General features: G+C 35.5%; 1 protein-coding gene across 2 annotated transcripts in view; it reads right to left on the bottom strand.

Moving 5' to 3' along the window:
- The window catches only part of LOC134278014 (uncharacterized), a 105,462-nt gene that overhangs the window by 62,596 nt on the left and 23,319 nt on the right, over positions 1-19,547 (bottom strand). For both annotated transcript variants that reach the window (XM_062760314.1, XM_062760315.1), the window contains exons 5-11: positions 16,480-16,623; positions 11,103-11,216; positions 10,552-10,818; positions 9,855-9,990; positions 5,026-5,233; positions 4,726-4,887; positions 1,226-1,574 (exon numbers count right to left, since the gene is read on the bottom strand). In XM_062760314.1, coding sequence (XP_062616298.1) covers positions 1,226-1,574; positions 4,726-4,887; positions 5,026-5,233; positions 9,855-9,990; positions 10,552-10,818; positions 11,103-11,216; positions 16,480-16,623 — 1,380 coding nt within the window. The remainder of the gene's footprint in view (positions 1-1,225; positions 1,575-4,725; positions 4,888-5,025; positions 5,234-9,854; positions 9,991-10,551; positions 10,819-11,102; positions 11,217-16,479; positions 16,624-19,547) is intronic.

The raw sequence follows: 19,547 nt of genomic DNA, 5'->3' as shown, positions 1-19,547 counted from the left end.
AAATTGGGGAAGGGGGGGGGGGGGCTAAACCCACGCCCCACTGATCAATGCCTACATCATATCTTTGTGAAAAAATGGGGGGGGGGGGGGGGGGCTATAGGCTTGTCAAAGAATACTCGTATTATAAATTTCTACCTCCTTACTCGTGTTACTGTACCATAGTCATGATAGGGTGCCACATGAGGGGTCTTGCGAACTATCAGCGTTGTCAAACACTGCTGTTAATCATAAGATCTTTAATTGCTCTTTAAAAAATCCACGTATTAATAGGCCTATCTGTTTCTTATATATGAACTTTTTTCATCGAGCAGCATCTTGAGCAACCTTGCATGCATTTTAACAGCTTCTCTGTGATCATGGTACGTGATCATCTGTCATGTTAAATACTCAAATTGTATAGCTTTTTTACACAATAAAAACAAGATAAATACCTCAAAAGCTGTTCAAGGAACTCTTTAGTGTATAAGTAAAAAGAATTTGGTACATTCGGCAAAAGTTTAATTCATTCAATGCTATAATATCTCGACAATGTAGATGTAAATAACGTTATCTTTGTAATGCCTGATGTTTTCTATGCATCCCGGTGAGGGCGCTGCAATCGGAGGGAGATCGTATAGTGATATCTATTGTGACGTCATAGGAGTCGGCGGTCCCTTCGTTTTAGGTCTATGCTCATATAGATGTATTGATTGTTTTGTTATATTTCATTGAAGTCTTTATTAAATGAAATATTTGAAACGAGAAATGGAACTTGGTTATGATTTACAGGAATGTGAAGTAAATTATTTAGGGTGTTTAAATACATGTGACGGGCTGAGGATGCCCCCCCCCCCCTTTTTTTTTTTATGTGGACGGATGTCATGAGTAGTCCTGATAAAAGTTAACTGAATTTACACGGGATGGAAACATTGTGAGCTGATTGGCATTTGACAGGGTGCCAAGGAAGCTTACAATAAAAATCAATGACACAACTTTTAAATTTTACCTTGTCCACAAACTTTAAGTAAACCCTCATAATACACCCTTTCATAGTATGCAATCATTTATCAAATATAAGCCATCATCGTTTTTTCCTAGTCTAGATTTCATTTATACAAACAGGTTGTCTCAGTGTGCCAACATGTATAATATTTAATAGTGAATATTCATGTAACCAAACTCTGTAGTAGACCAGGATAAGGTATAATGGCATTTTTACCAGATCTTACAGAGGGAACAAACATACCATGAACATTTGCAATCTCCTTGCTTTGTCGTTCTCCATAATGATCATCGTATTTTGATTCCACTCCTGTGGCTAGTGCAACTCTGTTAAGCCATCGCTTCTTTTCATGTTCTTCATTACGAAATCTGTCCTCCCACATTACATCCACATAACTGGTATCCTTGGTAACCCATTCATAATTTGTTTCCATGGTAGCTGTGGTGACCCTTGTGACCTTTGTAGGGTTGGTGGTAACTTTAGAAGTGTTGTCATAGAGTAGGACTTTTCTTCCAGTTTTGTTGTTTCCTGCTTTGTCAAATGCTGAGAAATGAATAGAGTACATCCCTGGTGCTGGCAAGTCAAAGGATTCCTGAAATATAATTTAAACAAACTTCAAAACTGCATGTATCTCCCTTGGGGGGGAAATTAAGATGGCCATACAAGAGGCCCATGGGCCACATCGCTCACCTGAGAAGCTTTGACCATTCTGTTCTTTACCAGATTTTCCCCTTGTAATACATATTGCGACCCCACCCTATCTAACTCTGATAAATTATATGGTTTGTGTCTCTTTTGAATTTCTGATTCTCAGAATATTGTGTGTTGTTTGTCTGTGTTATCTGAAATAACTTCGATGTATTTTTTTTTACTTTTGAAGTACTTTCATGAGTTTCCACTGATCATAATTTAGACAATTTGAAATCTACACTACCCCAGGATGCTTCCACATAAGTTTCAGCTTTTCTGGCCCACTGGTTCTTGAGAAGATTTTAAAAGATTTGTCCTATACATGTATATTTCTATGTAAAACTTGGATTCCCCATTGTGGCCCCGACCAACCTCCGGGGGTCATGATTTGAACAATTTACAATCTACACTACCCCAGGATGCTTCCACATAAGTTTCAGCTTTTCTGGCCCACTGTTTCTTGAGAAGAAGATTTTTAAAGATTTGTCCTATATATTTCTATGTAAAACTTGGATTCCCCATTGTGGCCCCGCCCTACCCCCAGGGGTCATGATTTGAACAATTTAAAATCTACACTACCCCAGAGTGCTTTCAAAGAAGTTTCAGCTTTTCTGGCTCAGTGGTTCTTGAGAAGAAGATTTTTTAATGACCCCACCCTATTTTTGTCTTTTCTTGATTATCTCCTCTTGTGAGGGGACTTGGCCCTTCATTTTTACAATTTGAATTTCCCTTCACTTATGGATGCTTTGTACCAAGTTTGGTCAAAATTGGCCCAGTGGTTCTTGAGAAGAAGTCGAAAATGTGAAAAGTTTACAGACGGACAGACAGACAGCTAGACAGACAGACGGACGACGGACAAAATGTGATCAGAAAAGCTCACTTGAGCTTTCGGCTCAGGTGAGCTAACAAGGGGTGTATGTTTGTCCAAATTTTCATTCTAGTGAGACTTCTTTAAACCCCTATTGAACTTGCAGTTGGGTGCAAATAAAACAAGAGGCCCATGGGCCACATTGCTCACCTGAGAAGCTTTGACCATTCTGTTCTTTACCAGATTTCCCCCTTGTTATCCCCACCCTACCCCACTGATCAAAATTTAGACATTTTGAAAACTACACTACCCCATGAACTTTCCATGGGCACAAATGTTTCAGCTTTTCTGGCCCAGTGGTTCCTGAGAAGAAGATTTTCAAAGATTTTTCCTATATATTTCTATGTAAATCTTTGATTCCCTATAATGGCCCCACCCTTCCTCTGGGGATCATGATTCCTACAATTTAGAATTTTCACTATCCAAGAATGCTTCCACATAAGCTTCACTTTTTCTGGCCCAGTGGTTCTTGAGAAGAAGATTTTCAAAGATTTTTCCTATATATTTCTATGTAAAACTTTGATTCCCCATTGTGGCCCCACCCTTCCCCCGGGGGTCATTATTTGAACAATTTAGAATCTACACTATACCAGGATGCTTCCACATAAGTTTCAGCTTTTCTGGCCAAGTGGTTCTTGAGAAGAAGATTTTCAAAGATTTTTCCTATATCTTTCTAAGTAAAACTTTGATACCCCATTGTGGCCCCGCCCTTCCCCTGGGGGTCATGATTTGAACAATTTAGAATCTACACTATCCAAGAATGCTTCCACATAAGCTTCACTTTTTCTGGCCCAGTGGTTCTTGAGAAGAAGATTTTCAAAGATTTTTCCTATATCTTTCTATGTAAAACTTTGATACCCCATTGTGGCCCCGCCCTTCCCCCGGGGGTCATTATTTGAACAATTTAGAATCTACACTATACCAGGATGCTTCCACATAAGTTTCAGCTTTTCTGGCCAAGTGGTTCTTGAGAAGAAGATTTTCAAAGATTTTTCCTATATCTTTCTATGTAAAACTTTGATACCCCATTGTGGCCCCGCCCTTCCCCTGGGGGTCATGATTTGAACAATTTAGAATCTACACTATACCAGGATGCTTCCACATAAGTTTCAGCTTTTCTGGCCAAGTAGTTCTTGAGAAGAAGATTTTCAAAGATTTTTCCTATATCTTTCTATGTAAAACTTTGATTCCCCATTGTGGCCCCGCCCTTCCCCCTGGGGTCATGATTTGAACAATTTAGAATCTACATTATACCAGGATGCTTCCACATAAGTTTCAGCTTTTCTGGTTCAGTGGTTCTTGAGAAGAAGATTTTCAAAGATTTTTCCTATATATTTTTATGTAAAACTTTGATTCCCCATTGTGGCCCTGCCCTTCCCCGGGGGGTCATGATTTGAACAATTTAGAATCTACATTATACCAGGATGCTTCCACATAAGTTTCAGCTTTTCTGGCCAAGTGGTTCTTGAGAAGAAGATTTTCAAAGATTTTTCCTATATATTTCTATGTAAAACTTTGATTCCCCATTGTGGCCCCGCCCTTCCCCCGGGGGTCATGATTTGAACAATTTAAAATCTACACTACCCCAGGATGCTTCCACATAAATTTCAGCTTTACTGGCCCAGTGGTTCTTGAGAAGAAGATTTTTTAATGACCCAACCCTATTTTTGTCTTTTCTTGATTATCTCCTCTTGTGAGGGGACTTGGCCCTTCATTTTTACAATTTGAATTTCCCTTCACTTATGGATGCTTTGTACCAAGTTTGGTCAAAATTGGCCCAGTGGTTCTTGAGAAGAAGTCAAAAATATGAAAAGTTTACAGATGGACAGACAGACAGACGGACAGACAGACGGACGGACAGACAGACAGACGGACGGACGACGGACAAAATGTGATCAGAAAAGCTCACTTGAGCCTTCGGCTCAGGTGAGCTAAAAAGCGGGGAGAAGTGTTTGCTAGACTGGGTCTTGAACCCTGGATGTTCCAACAGGATAAAGTTACAGTAAAGGTATCCTTAATTTTTATTTGCTGGTAAAGGGGGAGTGCAGATAAGAAATGACTACCCCTCAGTGTGACAAATGTACTAATGTATGCCTCCATCCACTCACTTTTCAAGCTTAGGCAGGGTATTAATTTTGTATTATATCCAATTTTATGGTTCGACACACAGCAATTATGCCCTTACCCCTGTAGCATTAAGTGCTATATCAGTTGGCATTTTGATTATCTTTCCTTGCTGCTCTCCTAACAGTTTCCCATTATGCCCTAGCTTATACACTTCATACTGGTACTTCTCCAGCCCTGACAAATCATCTGTCCAGCCTCCCCATGTCATGTCAACTTTTGGCTGAAAAAAAATTTACGCTATCATTTTAACTGTGTTGTCTTACTTTATAACCACTGCAGATGGCTGAAGTCAGTGGTACAGAAGTTATTTTTTAAATAAAATCTGATACATGTAGATATAAGCATGTGCATCACTCACATTTTCTGTTAAATCTGGAACACTTAGGAATGGTGGATAATCAACATCTTCAACTAAATTATGATAAGGCTTCTCCAAGTCCCAGTGGTATTTAAACTCTCTTTCTGTTGTCTTGCCCACTAAAGGACGTTTGTCTATAATATTATTGGCCTCTCGGTTTTTCACTTCTACATAACCTCCTGTTGTGGCTTGGAGATAGAATATTAACCTGTAAGGACACCTTTGTAGTTTGATAATCATAACAATGCACCTAGTTTATCTGCTTTATATACAGTCCAGTCCAATATGAACAAGAGGCCCAGGGGCCACAGCGCTCACCTGAGCACATTAGCTAGGAAAAAGCACAAATCAGATCAGAACTGAGTTTACTAGGGGGGGGGGGGGGGGGGGGGAGGGGAGGGCTTAAAATTATAACCCCCCATAGGGTCATGATTTGAACAAACTAGAATCTACACTACCTGAGGATGATTCCATATAAATATCACTAATCATGGCTTTGAAGTACTTGAAAAAGAAGATTTTAAAAGGTTTCCCTACATATCCCTATGTAAAACTTTGGTCGGCCATTTTGACCCCACCCTAGCCCTGGGGGGTAATGATTTGAACAAACTAGAATCTACACTACCTGAGGATGATTTCACTTGAGTTTCATCTTTCCTGGCCCAGTGGTTCTTGAGAAGAAGATTTTTAAAGATTTTTCCTATATATTCCTATGTTAAACTTTGGTCGGCCATTTTGTCCCCACCCTAGCCCCGTGGGTCATGATTTGAACAAATTTGAATCTACACTACCTGAGGATGATTCCATATGAGTTTCATCTTTCCTGGCCCAGTGGTTCTTGAGAAGAAGATTTTTAAAGATTTTTCCTATATATTCCTATGTTAAACTTTGGTCGGCCATTTTGTCCCCACCCTAGCCCCGTGGGTCATGATTTGAACAAACTTGAATCTACACTACCTGAGGATGATTCCACATGAGTTTCATCTTTCCTAGCCCAGTGGTTCTTGAGAAGAAGATTTTTAAAGATTTTTCCTATATATTCCTATGTTAAACTTTGGTCGGCCATTTTGGCCCCACCCTAGCCAAGGGGGTCATGATTTGAACAAACTTGAATCTACACTACCTGAGGATGATTCCACATGAGTTTCATCTTTCCTGGCCCAGTGGTTCTTGAGAAGAAAATTTTTCCTATATATTCCTATGTTAAACTTTGGTTGGCCATTTTGGCCCCAACCTAGCCCCGGGGGTCATGATTTGAACAAATTTGAATCTACACTACCTTAGGATGATTCCACATGAGTTTCATCTTTCCTGGCCCAGTGGTTCTGGAGAAGAAGATTTTTAAAGATTTTTCCTATATATTCCAATGTAAAACTTTGGTCGGCCATTTTGGCCCCATCCTAGCCCCGGGGGTCATGATTTGAACAAACTTGAATCTACACTACCTGAGGATGATTCCACATGAGTTTCATCTTTCCTGGCCCAGTGGTTCTGGAGAAGAAGATTTTTAAAGATTTTTCTTATATATTCCTATGTAAAACTTGGGTCGGCCATTTTGGCCCCACCCTAGCCCCGGGGGTCATGATTTGAACAAATTTGAATCTACACTACCTGAGGATGATTCCACATGAGTTTCATCTTTCCTAGTCCAGTGGTTCTTGAGAAGAAGATTTTTTAAAAATGCCATTAATTTTTCTCTAATTCATAATTATCTCCCCTTGGAAAAGGGCGTGGCCCTTCATTTGAACAAACTTGAATTCCCTTTACCCAAGGATACTTTGTGGCAAGTTTGGTTGAAATTGGCCCAGTGATTCTTGAGAAGAAGATGAAAATGTGAAAAGTTAACGACAACAACAACGAAGACGACAGACAACGGACAAATTTTGATCAGAAAAGCTCACTTGAGCCTTTGGCTCAGGTGAGCTAAAAATCGTAATGTTACTTAAAATTGTAATATTACCAGACATCGTAATATTACAGAATATCGTAATATTATTCTTATATTACTATTTTTCGTAATATAGTTAAATTACGAAAACTCGTAATATAGCAAGTTGTGAGAGACTATATTATGAGTTTTCGTAATGTAAGACAAAATAAGCATTGAAAGAAACTGAACAATGTTAAGGAAAGTATGACGTCAGAAATACATTATGCCCCAATGGTACTAGTATCTAGTGGTCATTTCGGTCAGTGACGTCTATCGAAAAGTATGAAAATGCATGAAGAAAGTAACAATAGCAATGGGTGAGTGAAAAATTTGTTTTATTATTCTTATATAAGAATTTTCCCATGGATGGGAACAATTTTCCATAAAACTTCAATGTATCCTCAAACTTGTCACAGTGTTCTATAATCCCCGAATTCCCTATATTTTTCCCGAAGTCTACCCTAAAAATCAGACCCTCATCTCCAACAACGAGATGTTACGTGGGATAACTTGTACAACTTTCACTAGGCTCTGACTCTGCATGCACTTGGATCAAATGCATCAAAACAAAGAAAATACATGCATATCCACGATGATTTGATGAAACCAGAGACATAAAATCTCTGATGAAACATAACAAGGAGGTTGAATCAGAAAAAAGGGAAGTAACTCTTAGAAGAGTTAGAAATTGCTTATATTACGAATTTTAGTAATATTACGATTTTTCGTATTGGACTGGACTGATATTCCCCATTTTCAAAAGGTGAGTTATTTCCCCTGAAGTGAACTCTTTTACTGTGTTTAATACGCATGCGCTATAAATAAAGTCACTTCCGCGGACGTTCTTGATGTAAACATGTTCATGGTGTATGCCTCTGTCATATGGAAAAATGTTATTGTGTTTGTGAATAAAAAGAAATCTTAACTGATTCGTATTTTTTTAATATTGCCCACTCATAGTCTCTTTCTGGATTTGTATTAATCTGTGTAGTACTATAATAAGGTGCTGTGTGACCCCCCCCCCTTACAAAAAAAAGAAACAAATTACTATTAAAATGCTGATACATATTCGAATAGGCCTATTAAAAAAAACACACACAAACAAAAAAGCTAATTTTCGGTAGTGGATGTTCTGCAGACGGATCATCATTATTTACAAAATGTGCGGAACAAATTTTTAGTTATAAAGTTTTTACGAATTAATCTAGCCTGCTGCAGCCATATTTTCATTGTATCTCTAGGAATTTTTTGAAGACTGATGACATGTCCATCTACAGTTTTACCTCTGAAATTGCTGCATATACAGCAGTAGTTCGTCTTCCGCTACCGCGATACCAAGAAACTGCGTTTTTGCTCGATTGTATGTCATAACATAGAGCTTTTACTTACAAGAACACATTTGGTGACAATTAAAGGCCTATTTCATTTGAATTAACCGTGTTTCTAGAATTTTCTATTTGTAAAATAATTGATTCACTATTTAGTATTAAAACTTTGAATGGAATTCTAAATGAATAATTTAATCTCATGTGTAACGAAGAAAGACTAATTAAAATAGCATCGAACTGAATTCGTGTTACATATGTCGTATAAAGTCTGAGCTGCATTTAATCAAAGTTTTAGTGTAGGATCTAAGCAACATGTATATTCCCGAGTAAAATACACATTTTGTTTTAGATCAGAGAATTGAAAGCAGAAACACGAAATTGATACAATAATTTCCTAGCGTATTTCTCGTTAATTAACTGAAAACAATCTTTTCTCAAGTGTTATTTATTTTTTTAAAATCCTTTCAGTGTAAGTACATGTATTTATTTTTATAAGTTATTCTTTTTTTGCAAAGTGTGTAAATAAACGATATCAGAGAGAGAGACCCCCCCCCCCCACACACACTCAGTTTATACTACGGTAAAGTTATATAAGGGAAATGTAGTATTGTATGCCAAGGAACTGGTACTGAAATAAGTATTAGCTTTTTCAACTTTGGGCAAGGTTTTTCTTTGCTTGCCAACTTTTCCAGGTAAGAAAAAAATATTTCTTTGGCTAACCCCCCCCTTTTAAAGACGATGCTACGTGCCTGGCTAATTCGTATAGCTTTCTAGAAAGGGGGGGGGCTAACAGACCCTTTATAAAATAATTTATTATCTAAAAAAATGCAAACCGTTTCCTTCTTTTAAAATTTTTAAATACAGCCTGTAAGTTGATCACTATTTTGTTGGATTATCGTAACATGTAGTCCGCGGAAGTTATGCTAGTGTTGAAGAGTTCCGATTTTGAGGGGAGATAACTCACTTTTGAAAATGGGGAATAGTGGGGAGAGATTTAGAATTTAAAAGAATTTATGCATTTTCATGCACTTTATGATCTTAAGAGCCACACCCAAACTTGAGAACCCATGACCCTAAGGCCATGAATTAAACAATTTTTGTAGAAGGTTTAATGCTCATTACAATTCCAATTTAACGATTAATTGCACTCATTTTAATGGTTTTAGATAACTCCTAAGGCCTGGAGGGGGGTGGGGGATGAAAGAGACCATGAAATTCAAAAAAATGTTTGTCCCCCTACAATCAGTGATGCTCTATGCCAAAACTGGTTGAATTCAAGTGACTTGCAAATTAGATAAATGCATATAAGTTCATGTAACTCCTATATACATACAATCTTTAATCTTTAAGAATTAGTACTGTATGTATATACTGGTACTATCTTTATTCATAGAAAGATTTTCAAAATCAGTACTTTTAATGTCATACATTAATAAGCAATTTTCAATTTAAAATTTCTGAATTATAGGTCAAAGGACACAGAGCATTACACCACTGGTGTCAAAATATGAATTTTAAGAATAAAGAAACACATATTCAGTGACTTGTTGATGAAAGTATACAAAACATACTGATCATTGTGTTTCAAATCCAGCAGTGGGCGTCCTTGATTGTAAAAGGTTTTTTTGCATGAAAATGATGTCGTGTTTGGAGCTCTTTCTGACACCCCCTCACAAATGTGAATCAGTTCATCAATTTTACTTCCTCCTGCAAATAAAAACAAATCCCTTATGTTTGTAGATATTTTTTAAAGAAAATTAAGTAGATAGGGCTGTGATGGGTAACCAAAATGACCCGGAAATGCGGAACATTTAATTTGGGTCGGATTTGGTTCTGATTTTAGGAATCCCGTTTGATTCTGATTTGTAAATAGAGTAGGTTTTACCATGAAAATGGCATCTAAAACGAAATGTTCATTAGTATAATTACCATTATAATCAATGTGATTTGTTTATTTGAATCATTTGGTTCAATTATTTTTCTAGTTAGGAAACCACCTTAAACTAGTCATTATGTTGCTGTTTCTTAAATTAAACAATTTTGTTGAATATAATTCAAATCATGATTTTTTATTTTATTATATGCCTGAACCGAAAAACCCGAAACCGAACCTACAAAATTTAGAATGGACCTGACCCAAAAAATTATGGAACTGTGAGAGCTCTATAGATAGAGTCAGAAATTTTCTACATTACAAATTTCTTAGATGCTCTAAAAATAAATATCACAAGTTTTCAAAACCCTGCATTTCTCAAAAAAAAATCTTACCCCTAAATTGACGTAATTTAGTAGATGCAAATTTAATTCCATATCTAAAGTCAGTGACGTAATGATCTAATCCCTTGATAATTGGAGGGTCTCCTGGAGTCTTTAAGAAGGCATCCCATTTTGTGACTGCTCTGACCCAGATTACGTTGTTGGTCCAGCGGGTGGGCTGCGGAGGACCCTCGTTCAAATCGGCAGGGTTTGCCAAGATACTCCCTGTCGGATCTTCTAATTTACACTCGTTCTCCATGATTGAGGCCTCTGTTACAACTGTATAATAAATACTACAGTCAGTGGTAATTTATGCTTTCATATATCTCTGAGCTTTTCTACATGTATTTTAATAGTTACATGTACACTGGTTTTCTTTAGATTTTTAAATGTAATGCCATTCAATTTCTATTTCAATTCCTGAATCCCAGGGGTGTATAATTCAAGGGAGAATTTTCAACTCTTCATTATATGATTTAAAACAAAAAACACTTCACTTGCATAAATTCATTATAACTAAATGTTACTCTGATTATAACCATTGGTTTACTGTAATAGCCTACTTTTTTCGCAATGGATTCCCTCGAAGCCCGGGGTACAATTACACTGGGAGGCCAGGCCCTCAGTACAGTTCCCTGGGTAACACCTCGTACTATCCGATCTCCAGGAACAGGCCTCTGAAAGAAACAGAACTTATTCTATACTGTACAGTAGGAAAATAAATCAGGAGTTACTACCAGGGTATTCACTATTTGTGCAGAAAAAAGAATATTGCAATTTCAACATATAGTGAATAAATCTTTAAAAAGGGATATCAAGGATCAATCACTGACTAGTTAACTTTTTCGTGTTTTTAAAGCTCAATTGATAAATAAACTTCCAAATAACTAAACATTTAACTTTCCCCCCTTGCGTATTACTTATCCTAATATTACCTGAAATCGAGACACTTTAGCTTGTGTAGTAAAACCAACACCGTTACACATTAAACTTAATTATTCAACAGTTGAACATTATGGCAATTATAAATATTAAGAAAAGAAAACAAGGGAAAGATAATTAAAATTCAAAGGTATATATGGGTCTGGTATATTGTTACATTTAATTGGGTTCAACATAATCATTTTAACATAAGGAAAAATACTTGTAGTGCTGGAAAAAAAATTGTTTAATACATTTCCTTTTCACAAATTGCAAACTGCAAATAGAAGAAATCACAATCTTTATGGAGCGTTATTTTAACCTGATGTTCAGTAGTATCCAAGCCTCAGCAAATCTATCAGTAAGGAAATCTAACAGTCAGTGACTGAGTGAGTTTATCTATTTTATTTGTTTATACATGTAAATGGAAAAAAAAAATTATATCAGTATTTTTACAAGAGTATTGGGGTACCTTGTTCTATAACAGGTGACTGCCATGGGTTTCTGTGGCATGAAGTTAATCACATTTCCTTTTACATTTTATTGCGTATCAAATGTACCATGCATGTATAATGTGAAAAGAGGCCAGAGCAGAAAATTTCATAATTCAAAGCTCTTTATATGCATTAATGTATTCATCACATAATCTATATCAATTTACCTAGTATCATTGTGTACCTAGCACAATGACAAAACTTACTTTTAATACCGTATAATCCCATTAACCGCCCCTGCCCCTATAAGCGCCCCCTTTGGTCTTTTTTTCATAAATTGTCAGGAAATAAGGACCATCTGTACAGTGACTAAAACCATATATAATTGTACATATCAATAGTCTGGCAAAATTTGAAGAAAGTGAAAACAAAACCTGTCTATATAATCCAATTTCTTGGTAGAAAATGAATCTTTTAGTTTAATTTGGGTGGTCAGAGTATCTTCACTTAAAGTAAAGTTAAAACATTATATAGTGGTTGTTTGAGTTTATTTTTTTTTTCTCCGATTTTTTAAAGTTAAAATATGACTTTGAATATCATAAAGAGAATACTAAAATAACCTTCTGTTTGCAATTTTCTAAGCGCCCAGGGCGGTTAATGTGTATCATACAGTATCTTTAGGCAGGAAATGGAATTTTATCATCTACACAAAAATAATTAAATGTTTCTGATACTTTAAGTTAATGCTATGTCAACACTAAAATCAAAGCTGTCATTTAAAATAAAGCCATCAGACAACCCAGTTGAGCTCTGTGAAAAAACACTTCTATTATGGAATTCTATTCTAATTTATCCATAGCTTGAATTGCTTAAAACTTAAATTTTTCCACTTACTAACCTAAAAAGGAGGGATTTTAATATTAAGCATCAATGTTAAGGCGCTTTTTTGAACAACTTTCAGAATTTGAAAAATAAAATTCAATCTGTGCCTTAAATTTACACCATTATCTCAATTAAGCCTTGGTCTGGAGTTCATTCACAGCTCTATACTGACTGTGGTTGTTTGATTACAGAAAGCCTCATCATTTCCAACAATCATGCCTTATGTATGATGTCATAAACAAACGAAAAATGTAATTACCTGGTAGATAATGAAAGATCACAAAGGTTATTTTCCAACTACACGTATGCTTTACTTGCATTTTAAGACAAGCATTCTGAGAGTATTGCATAAGCAATACATGTCCCCTACTGGGTTCCCCTTTTTCTTTAGGATGTCATTTCATAATATTAAGGTGAAAATTCAACTCATTTTACAACACTTCATATTAATGTTGGCCATCCGAATTTAGTGCAGCACAAACCCAATCTTGAACGATTATGAAATTTTAAAAATGCCATAATTTTGTCAAAAATCAATGAAGCAAAATGACATTCAAACTTAATCTGTAACTATCAAGATACATTCACATACCAAAAATCAGTTCAATATCTGCAAGCATTCAGAAAAAAAATTCGGAAAACCAAGTAGAACAGACAGACAACCAGGGACAGACAGACGCAGAGGAAACCTATATTCCTCTCCAGGATCTGAAGAAACCCCATTCAGGGTCATCTTCTGGTGACCTCTCAATTATCCAATCAAACGTTCACTTCCAAAAATAAAGAAGAGTCTCAGAATTGTCTGATGAGACTGTAGCTCTACTGGTCTGTACTTATAACAAAGGAAAAGTAGCACTTGGATTAGGAACTTTGCAACAGACAGCAATAAATAGAATTATGTATCTTAGTGTAAGTTTACATATGTGCCAAGTTATATGTATATTGAATTTAGACCAAAACTTTAGGAGGAATAGCATTTTAAAGGAATTTCTATTTTTAGTGACCATGGCAACACCGTTCATCGAAAGCAAAAACAGATGCACTAGATTATGTTTCTTAGTGTAGTCTACTTGTGTGCCAAGTTATATTGAGATCAGACCAAAACTGTAGGAGGAGTAGCATTTTGAAAAATTGTATACAGACAGATGGACAGTAAAACTGACGGACAACAGACACCTTACTATCGCATATGCTCTTCTGGTCTCTGATAATAATGCATTTTCATATATAATCTATATAGCCCCACCCTAGCACTAAAACCCCTGACCATTGGGCCATGAAATTCACAATTTTGGTAGAGGACTCAATGCTGATTACAATCATGCTGACAGTTTGACTGCTTGATGTCCAGGAGTAAAGAAGATTTTTAAAGATTGCATTAATTTTAGTGGTTTTGGCCCCACCCCCAGGCCCCAGGGGGGCAGGGACTATGAAATTCACAATTTTTGTTCCTTCACCCATAAATACTATATGCCAAAATTTGTTGAAATTGGTTAAGCAGTTTCAGAAAAGAAGCTGAAAATGTTCAAAAGTTAGCACAAGACACACGACGGATAGTAATAGGTCACCTGAGTTTACTCAGCTTAGGTGACCTAAAAAAGAAATAACACATACTTCAACCAAAATAATAACTAGATATCAATGAGATGGTGGCCATCTCAAAGGGCCCCACTTTTAGTTATGAACATGAAAATGTAAGGTAGCTGAAAAGGGTTTATTTTGAAGGTGTTTGAGATTAAAGGAGACAAAAAATAAGTACTTCCTGAAAAATAATACAATTAAAAAACTTTAAGAGATGTGTCCTCTAAGAAAATTGTTGCATATCCTCTATCAAAATATGGAAGGAAAATCACAAATGTTACGTACCCAGTCAATTTGTTTGAGGCTGAGTGGACTCAAGGGAAAGAAATTATGCTCCGAACAAAGATTTTGAACAGAGAGGCTATTTTTGACCATAAAGCTGAACACGATTCGTAAAAGGAGTCTGTCCGCCATTTTTGTTCCCGAGTTTGCTACTCTGCAGACCCCTATAAATAGGGCAGAGCTTAATCACTGTTCAGTGTAATCAGTCGACACCGGCAAAGACGGACGTATGCTATACAGAACTCGGTAGCGAAAATAATAACGTAACTTCGTCTAATGCAGGAAAATAAGATACCGAATAAGTTAACAATTATAGTTGTGTAAGGCAGTGCAGTATACAAACAAGACAGATAAACGTAACTGCAACAAAATGTAGACAAAGGTAATGCAAGATAACCAGCACAATACGGGTCGCCATTCCATGCTGATACCCGTGACAATAAAGCAGTCAGGTGTAACGAATGCGACGAGTATACCCTAGTATTGATGTATCGTAAATAATAATATCAAAATGGCATATGCCTATTTACGAGTCGTGTTCAGCTTTAAATTGACCTAGAAACTTTGTTCAAGGTCACTGCACATCCATTGACCACTAGCAGTCTGTGAGTTAAGTATGAGTCACATTGGACAAAAGCAAGAAAATGCTGCGGATAAGGATTTTTCATGTAATTCTGTTATAACCTTAATTTTTCACCTAGAAAGAAGGTTCAAGGTCACTGCACACCCTTTACTCAAAGGCACTCTGTGGGTGAAGTATGGGCCAGATTAGGCCAAGGAAAGAGAAAATATGCTCCAGATAAGAATTTAAACATAAAGGCTATTTTTGACCTTGACCCTTGACCTAGAAACTTTGCTTAAGGTCACTGCACATTCATTGACCACTGGCACTCTGTGAGTGAAGTATGAGCCACATTGAACAAAGGGGAGAGAAGATATGCTCCGAACAATGATTTTTATGAAATTCTTCTATGACCTTAACCTTTGACCTAGACACATGGTTCAAGGTCACTGCACACCCTTTACCCAAAGGCACTCTGTGGGTGAAGTATGAGCAATTGGGCCAAGGAGAGAGAAGATATGCTCCGGACAGAAGATCTCGGACGGAAGGACGGACGAACAGACTGATCACTATTGGGCATCCGCCAAGGGCCCTAATAGCAATAACAAGAATCTCCTTGCTGCATTGATTTTGCCCTGATTGAGAGACTAAAAATACTTTTTTTTGGCCTTAATCAAGTTAATGGTGTTTTGTGATAAATGTGATACAATGCACACTTCAGAGTTCTCTCCCCTTTGTTTTTTTCTCTTAGTAACATAATTTAATTAAAATAATCACATACTACAAGTTGTAATTAATTTTTTCCATATCTGGATCTAAATTAAACTATGGATATGATCAATATCTTAAAATCTTTCTCTAATAATCTAAATGCAAATAAAAGTCCTAATGTAGGAAATCCTTATGGGGTCAGTAAGTTCACTATCACACCATCAAACAATTTTAATAAGGGTCAATGGTGTGATAATGTTATATGGAGCAATAAGAATGCAGCAATGTTGATGAAGCGATAGAATGATGACAATGATGTCTCAATGGATCATCATCATCCTGCCATCACATCAATGTCATCACACAATTGCACAATCTCTTCATCATATCATCATCGCACTATTGTGTCACCCCACTATTGATTCAAAACTCCAACAATGCCCAATCAGGATTCCATTAAAATGTTAGATAGGAAATTCCTCAATTAGACATGTGCATTTAATTGTTAACTTAAATCCTGAAATCACAATCCAACTATGATCATTCAGGATAACCAATTGATCTTACTTTCACATTTCTTTTTCTGACTGGGGACTGGTGTGTAAGCTCTGTAATAATCCTTCTCCACCACCTCCCCCTCACAGTAAACACAGATGTTATCCCCCGGTGAAGTACATTTCCTGTGGTTGCAATTTGCAATAGGAGGACAAACTGAAATGAAAATCAAAGTACTGAGAGACAGTACTGAAAGACGGCCGGGGTCAAAATAATTTTCATGCTAGATTTCACAAATGTGCTTTTTTTAAAACGAGTTTTGATAATTTTTTAATTAACAAACTAAAAACAAAACTGTGAATAATATAAATTCACGTTTTTCATTTGATTTGAAGTAGAAATTTCAATAATTGCTAAGTCTAGAAACCTTTTTGAATTGTCCGAATTTCACCTGGTCCGAATTAATATTTCTCCGGAAGTAAAAAAAGGATGATGCGTACGCAGTTGTAATACTCGCAGCGCAGGAGAGTACTTTGTTTACTAGTGTGTTTACAATTAATATTTTGAGTTTACATTTACAAAATGCTTCATTAATTTGATCTAGAAAAAAGTTCATATCGCTTTCTTCAGTTTGATACAGAATGTTTATGTTTTGGTCAAAACAATTTCTGCACTCTTTCATATAGCGTAGATTTAATTCATGTGTTATCACCACGGCTTCCTGTTTGAGGGCTCTGACAGTAAACTAATAGATGGGGTCACGTGACCCCGTCTAAAAATGAACCAAATCATAAAGTCATACTATAGACTTTCACATTTAAAAAATAATTAAGTCATTTCTTTTTAAAGCCTAAGGTCAATCAGTATTAACCATAATTTTCCCTCAGTAATGTAAATCACTAACTTATGGAGCAAACAACTTACATTTGTATAAAAAATGTTTGGTTCTTACAGTGTTTTCCCTAAGAATTGGCTAACGGCCAAATTGACCGCTTCGATTGATAAAAATGTCGCCTAGAAATCAAAATTTCTTGTAAGGTTAACATAGTTCTGTTCATTAACATCAACCCTTAGCTCGTAACAATCAATCTTCAACCCTTCACTTTAAAATAAAGGGAAAACACTGTGCTTAATCTTTCATGCGAGTGTATGTAAAATGGGTGGGCAAACCCGGGCCATGCAAATTAAAAGCCAGGGCAGTTCAAGATTTTTCAAATATTTTCACTAAGACTACCAATTTATTTGAAATTTTCAGGTTATGTTTCTCGAAGGTTCTTTTGTATGCCAAGTAAATATTGCCGTAATATACGCAAGATTTATATTCTATGCAGTTGTTCATTTCCGAGTTGGTAAAATGGGTAGGCAGAATCAACAACACATTTTACAGTATTTTTGAATTAATATGCATAAATGAATCATTATAGTTGTAGGCTTTTCTAATATTTTAACTCGATATTAATTAAATATAATTAGTTTGCGTGTGATTAAATTAAAGCCAGTGGTATGGGATTCTGCATTTATTATATATATGTACAATAAAAGTCATGTAACTGTGAAATCAGAGACATATAAAATTCATATTTATTATTTATATGTCTCTGGTAAAATTTTCTTATTAATAAATTTTCTATTAAAAAATTAAATACAAGCTTAAAAAAAAAAGGGATTTTTTTTTCAGACAACAATAATCTCCAGTAAAATCAGGTAACCTGTACAATTATGCGAGTTTTTTAGGTTTGTCCTGGGTGATCGGATGTGGTTTTAATGGTAATGGGACAGTTCACCCAATTGACGTTTTGCGCTGAGACCATTCGCCCCATAGACCTTTTGCGCTGAGACATTTCGCGCCGATTTTAATCTACTATTTCCTAAAAGTAAAACAACATATTTTGCTGTACGTTTTATGATAAATGTATATATATATATATATATATATATATATATATATATATATATATATATATATATATATATATATATATATATATCATGATTAATTCGACTAAATTTCAAAAGTAAAAAAAAAAAAAAACTCTGATAAATGCTTATATATTTATTAATTGTTGCCAATGGGCCTATGTCTTAATCAGTGTTAATTAGATGTATAAAATAATTATCCATGTGCATATATAATGACGTTTATTCAGCAATTATAATTAATTGTCTGATTCAGTTTTGTAATTAAGGTGTTATAATTTTAATTTGGAGATTCTCCATGCCGTAAGATCAACCAAGAAGAGGTGTCATGCCACCGTGTTGCAGAAAGGAGACTCCCTTGTTAGAATACAATACAATGACAATAAAACATATTTACTGTGATTTTGATTTTTGTTGTTGTCTTTTTATAGAATTCTAGGGATTATGTAATTGCTACAATAACATATACTAGGGTAGGACAACTTATTATACATGGTCAGGTATAAAATACCGGTAATTCAAGCATATGGAAAAATAGAATCAATTTATTCTCTCTCATAAGAAAAGAAATTTACAATAATTATGAATAAGCAGTGATTACCAGAAGACAGTCATAAAATAAATAGACACAATTTTCAAAAAAAATGCTGGATCAATATTTGTCATAAAATTACAGACCAGTATTCTTTGGATGTCATAGTATTTCTATAGAAATAGATTTTTTTTTAAACTTGAGTTGCAAATATTTAAAAATATTTTTATTTTCTAATCTTGTTTAAAGATTCTTGGACACAGATTTGAACTTAATATTTTCTCTATAATATTACAACTAATATATTTTAATAGCATTTCACACAAAAATTCATTAAAAAATCATATTTCAAACTTTAAATTTTTTGGTGGGTTTGATTGACACATCCTTGCACTTTCACAAATTTAACTTTTAATTCTTAATCCTTAGGAAAAGTGGCAATCTTGATGTATATTAATGAAAAATATTAATACTATAATCCAGAAAATTCAGAGTACACATGTTTGATAGCAAAAACAAACACACAATATACTGTCAGTCCGTGCAGTTGTGGTGAACAGACTTTGGCGATTGAACACACCCGGTGAATCGTAAACATCAAATAATAACATATGTTTACAAAAACCTGTGTACATAACATGAGTGTGATCGATTCGCAAAACTCTGTACACAACGGAATGGCGATACTTGT

This window comes from Saccostrea cucullata, unplaced genomic scaffold, assembly GCF_032062105.1.
Source record: "Saccostrea cucullata isolate Sc308-1 unplaced genomic scaffold, CSIRO_AGI_Scuc_v1 ctg458, whole genome shotgun sequence".
Taxonomy (NCBI): domain Eukaryota; kingdom Metazoa; phylum Mollusca; class Bivalvia; order Ostreida; family Ostreidae; genus Saccostrea; species Saccostrea cuccullata.
This window is presented reverse-complemented; position numbering and strand designations above follow the sequence as displayed.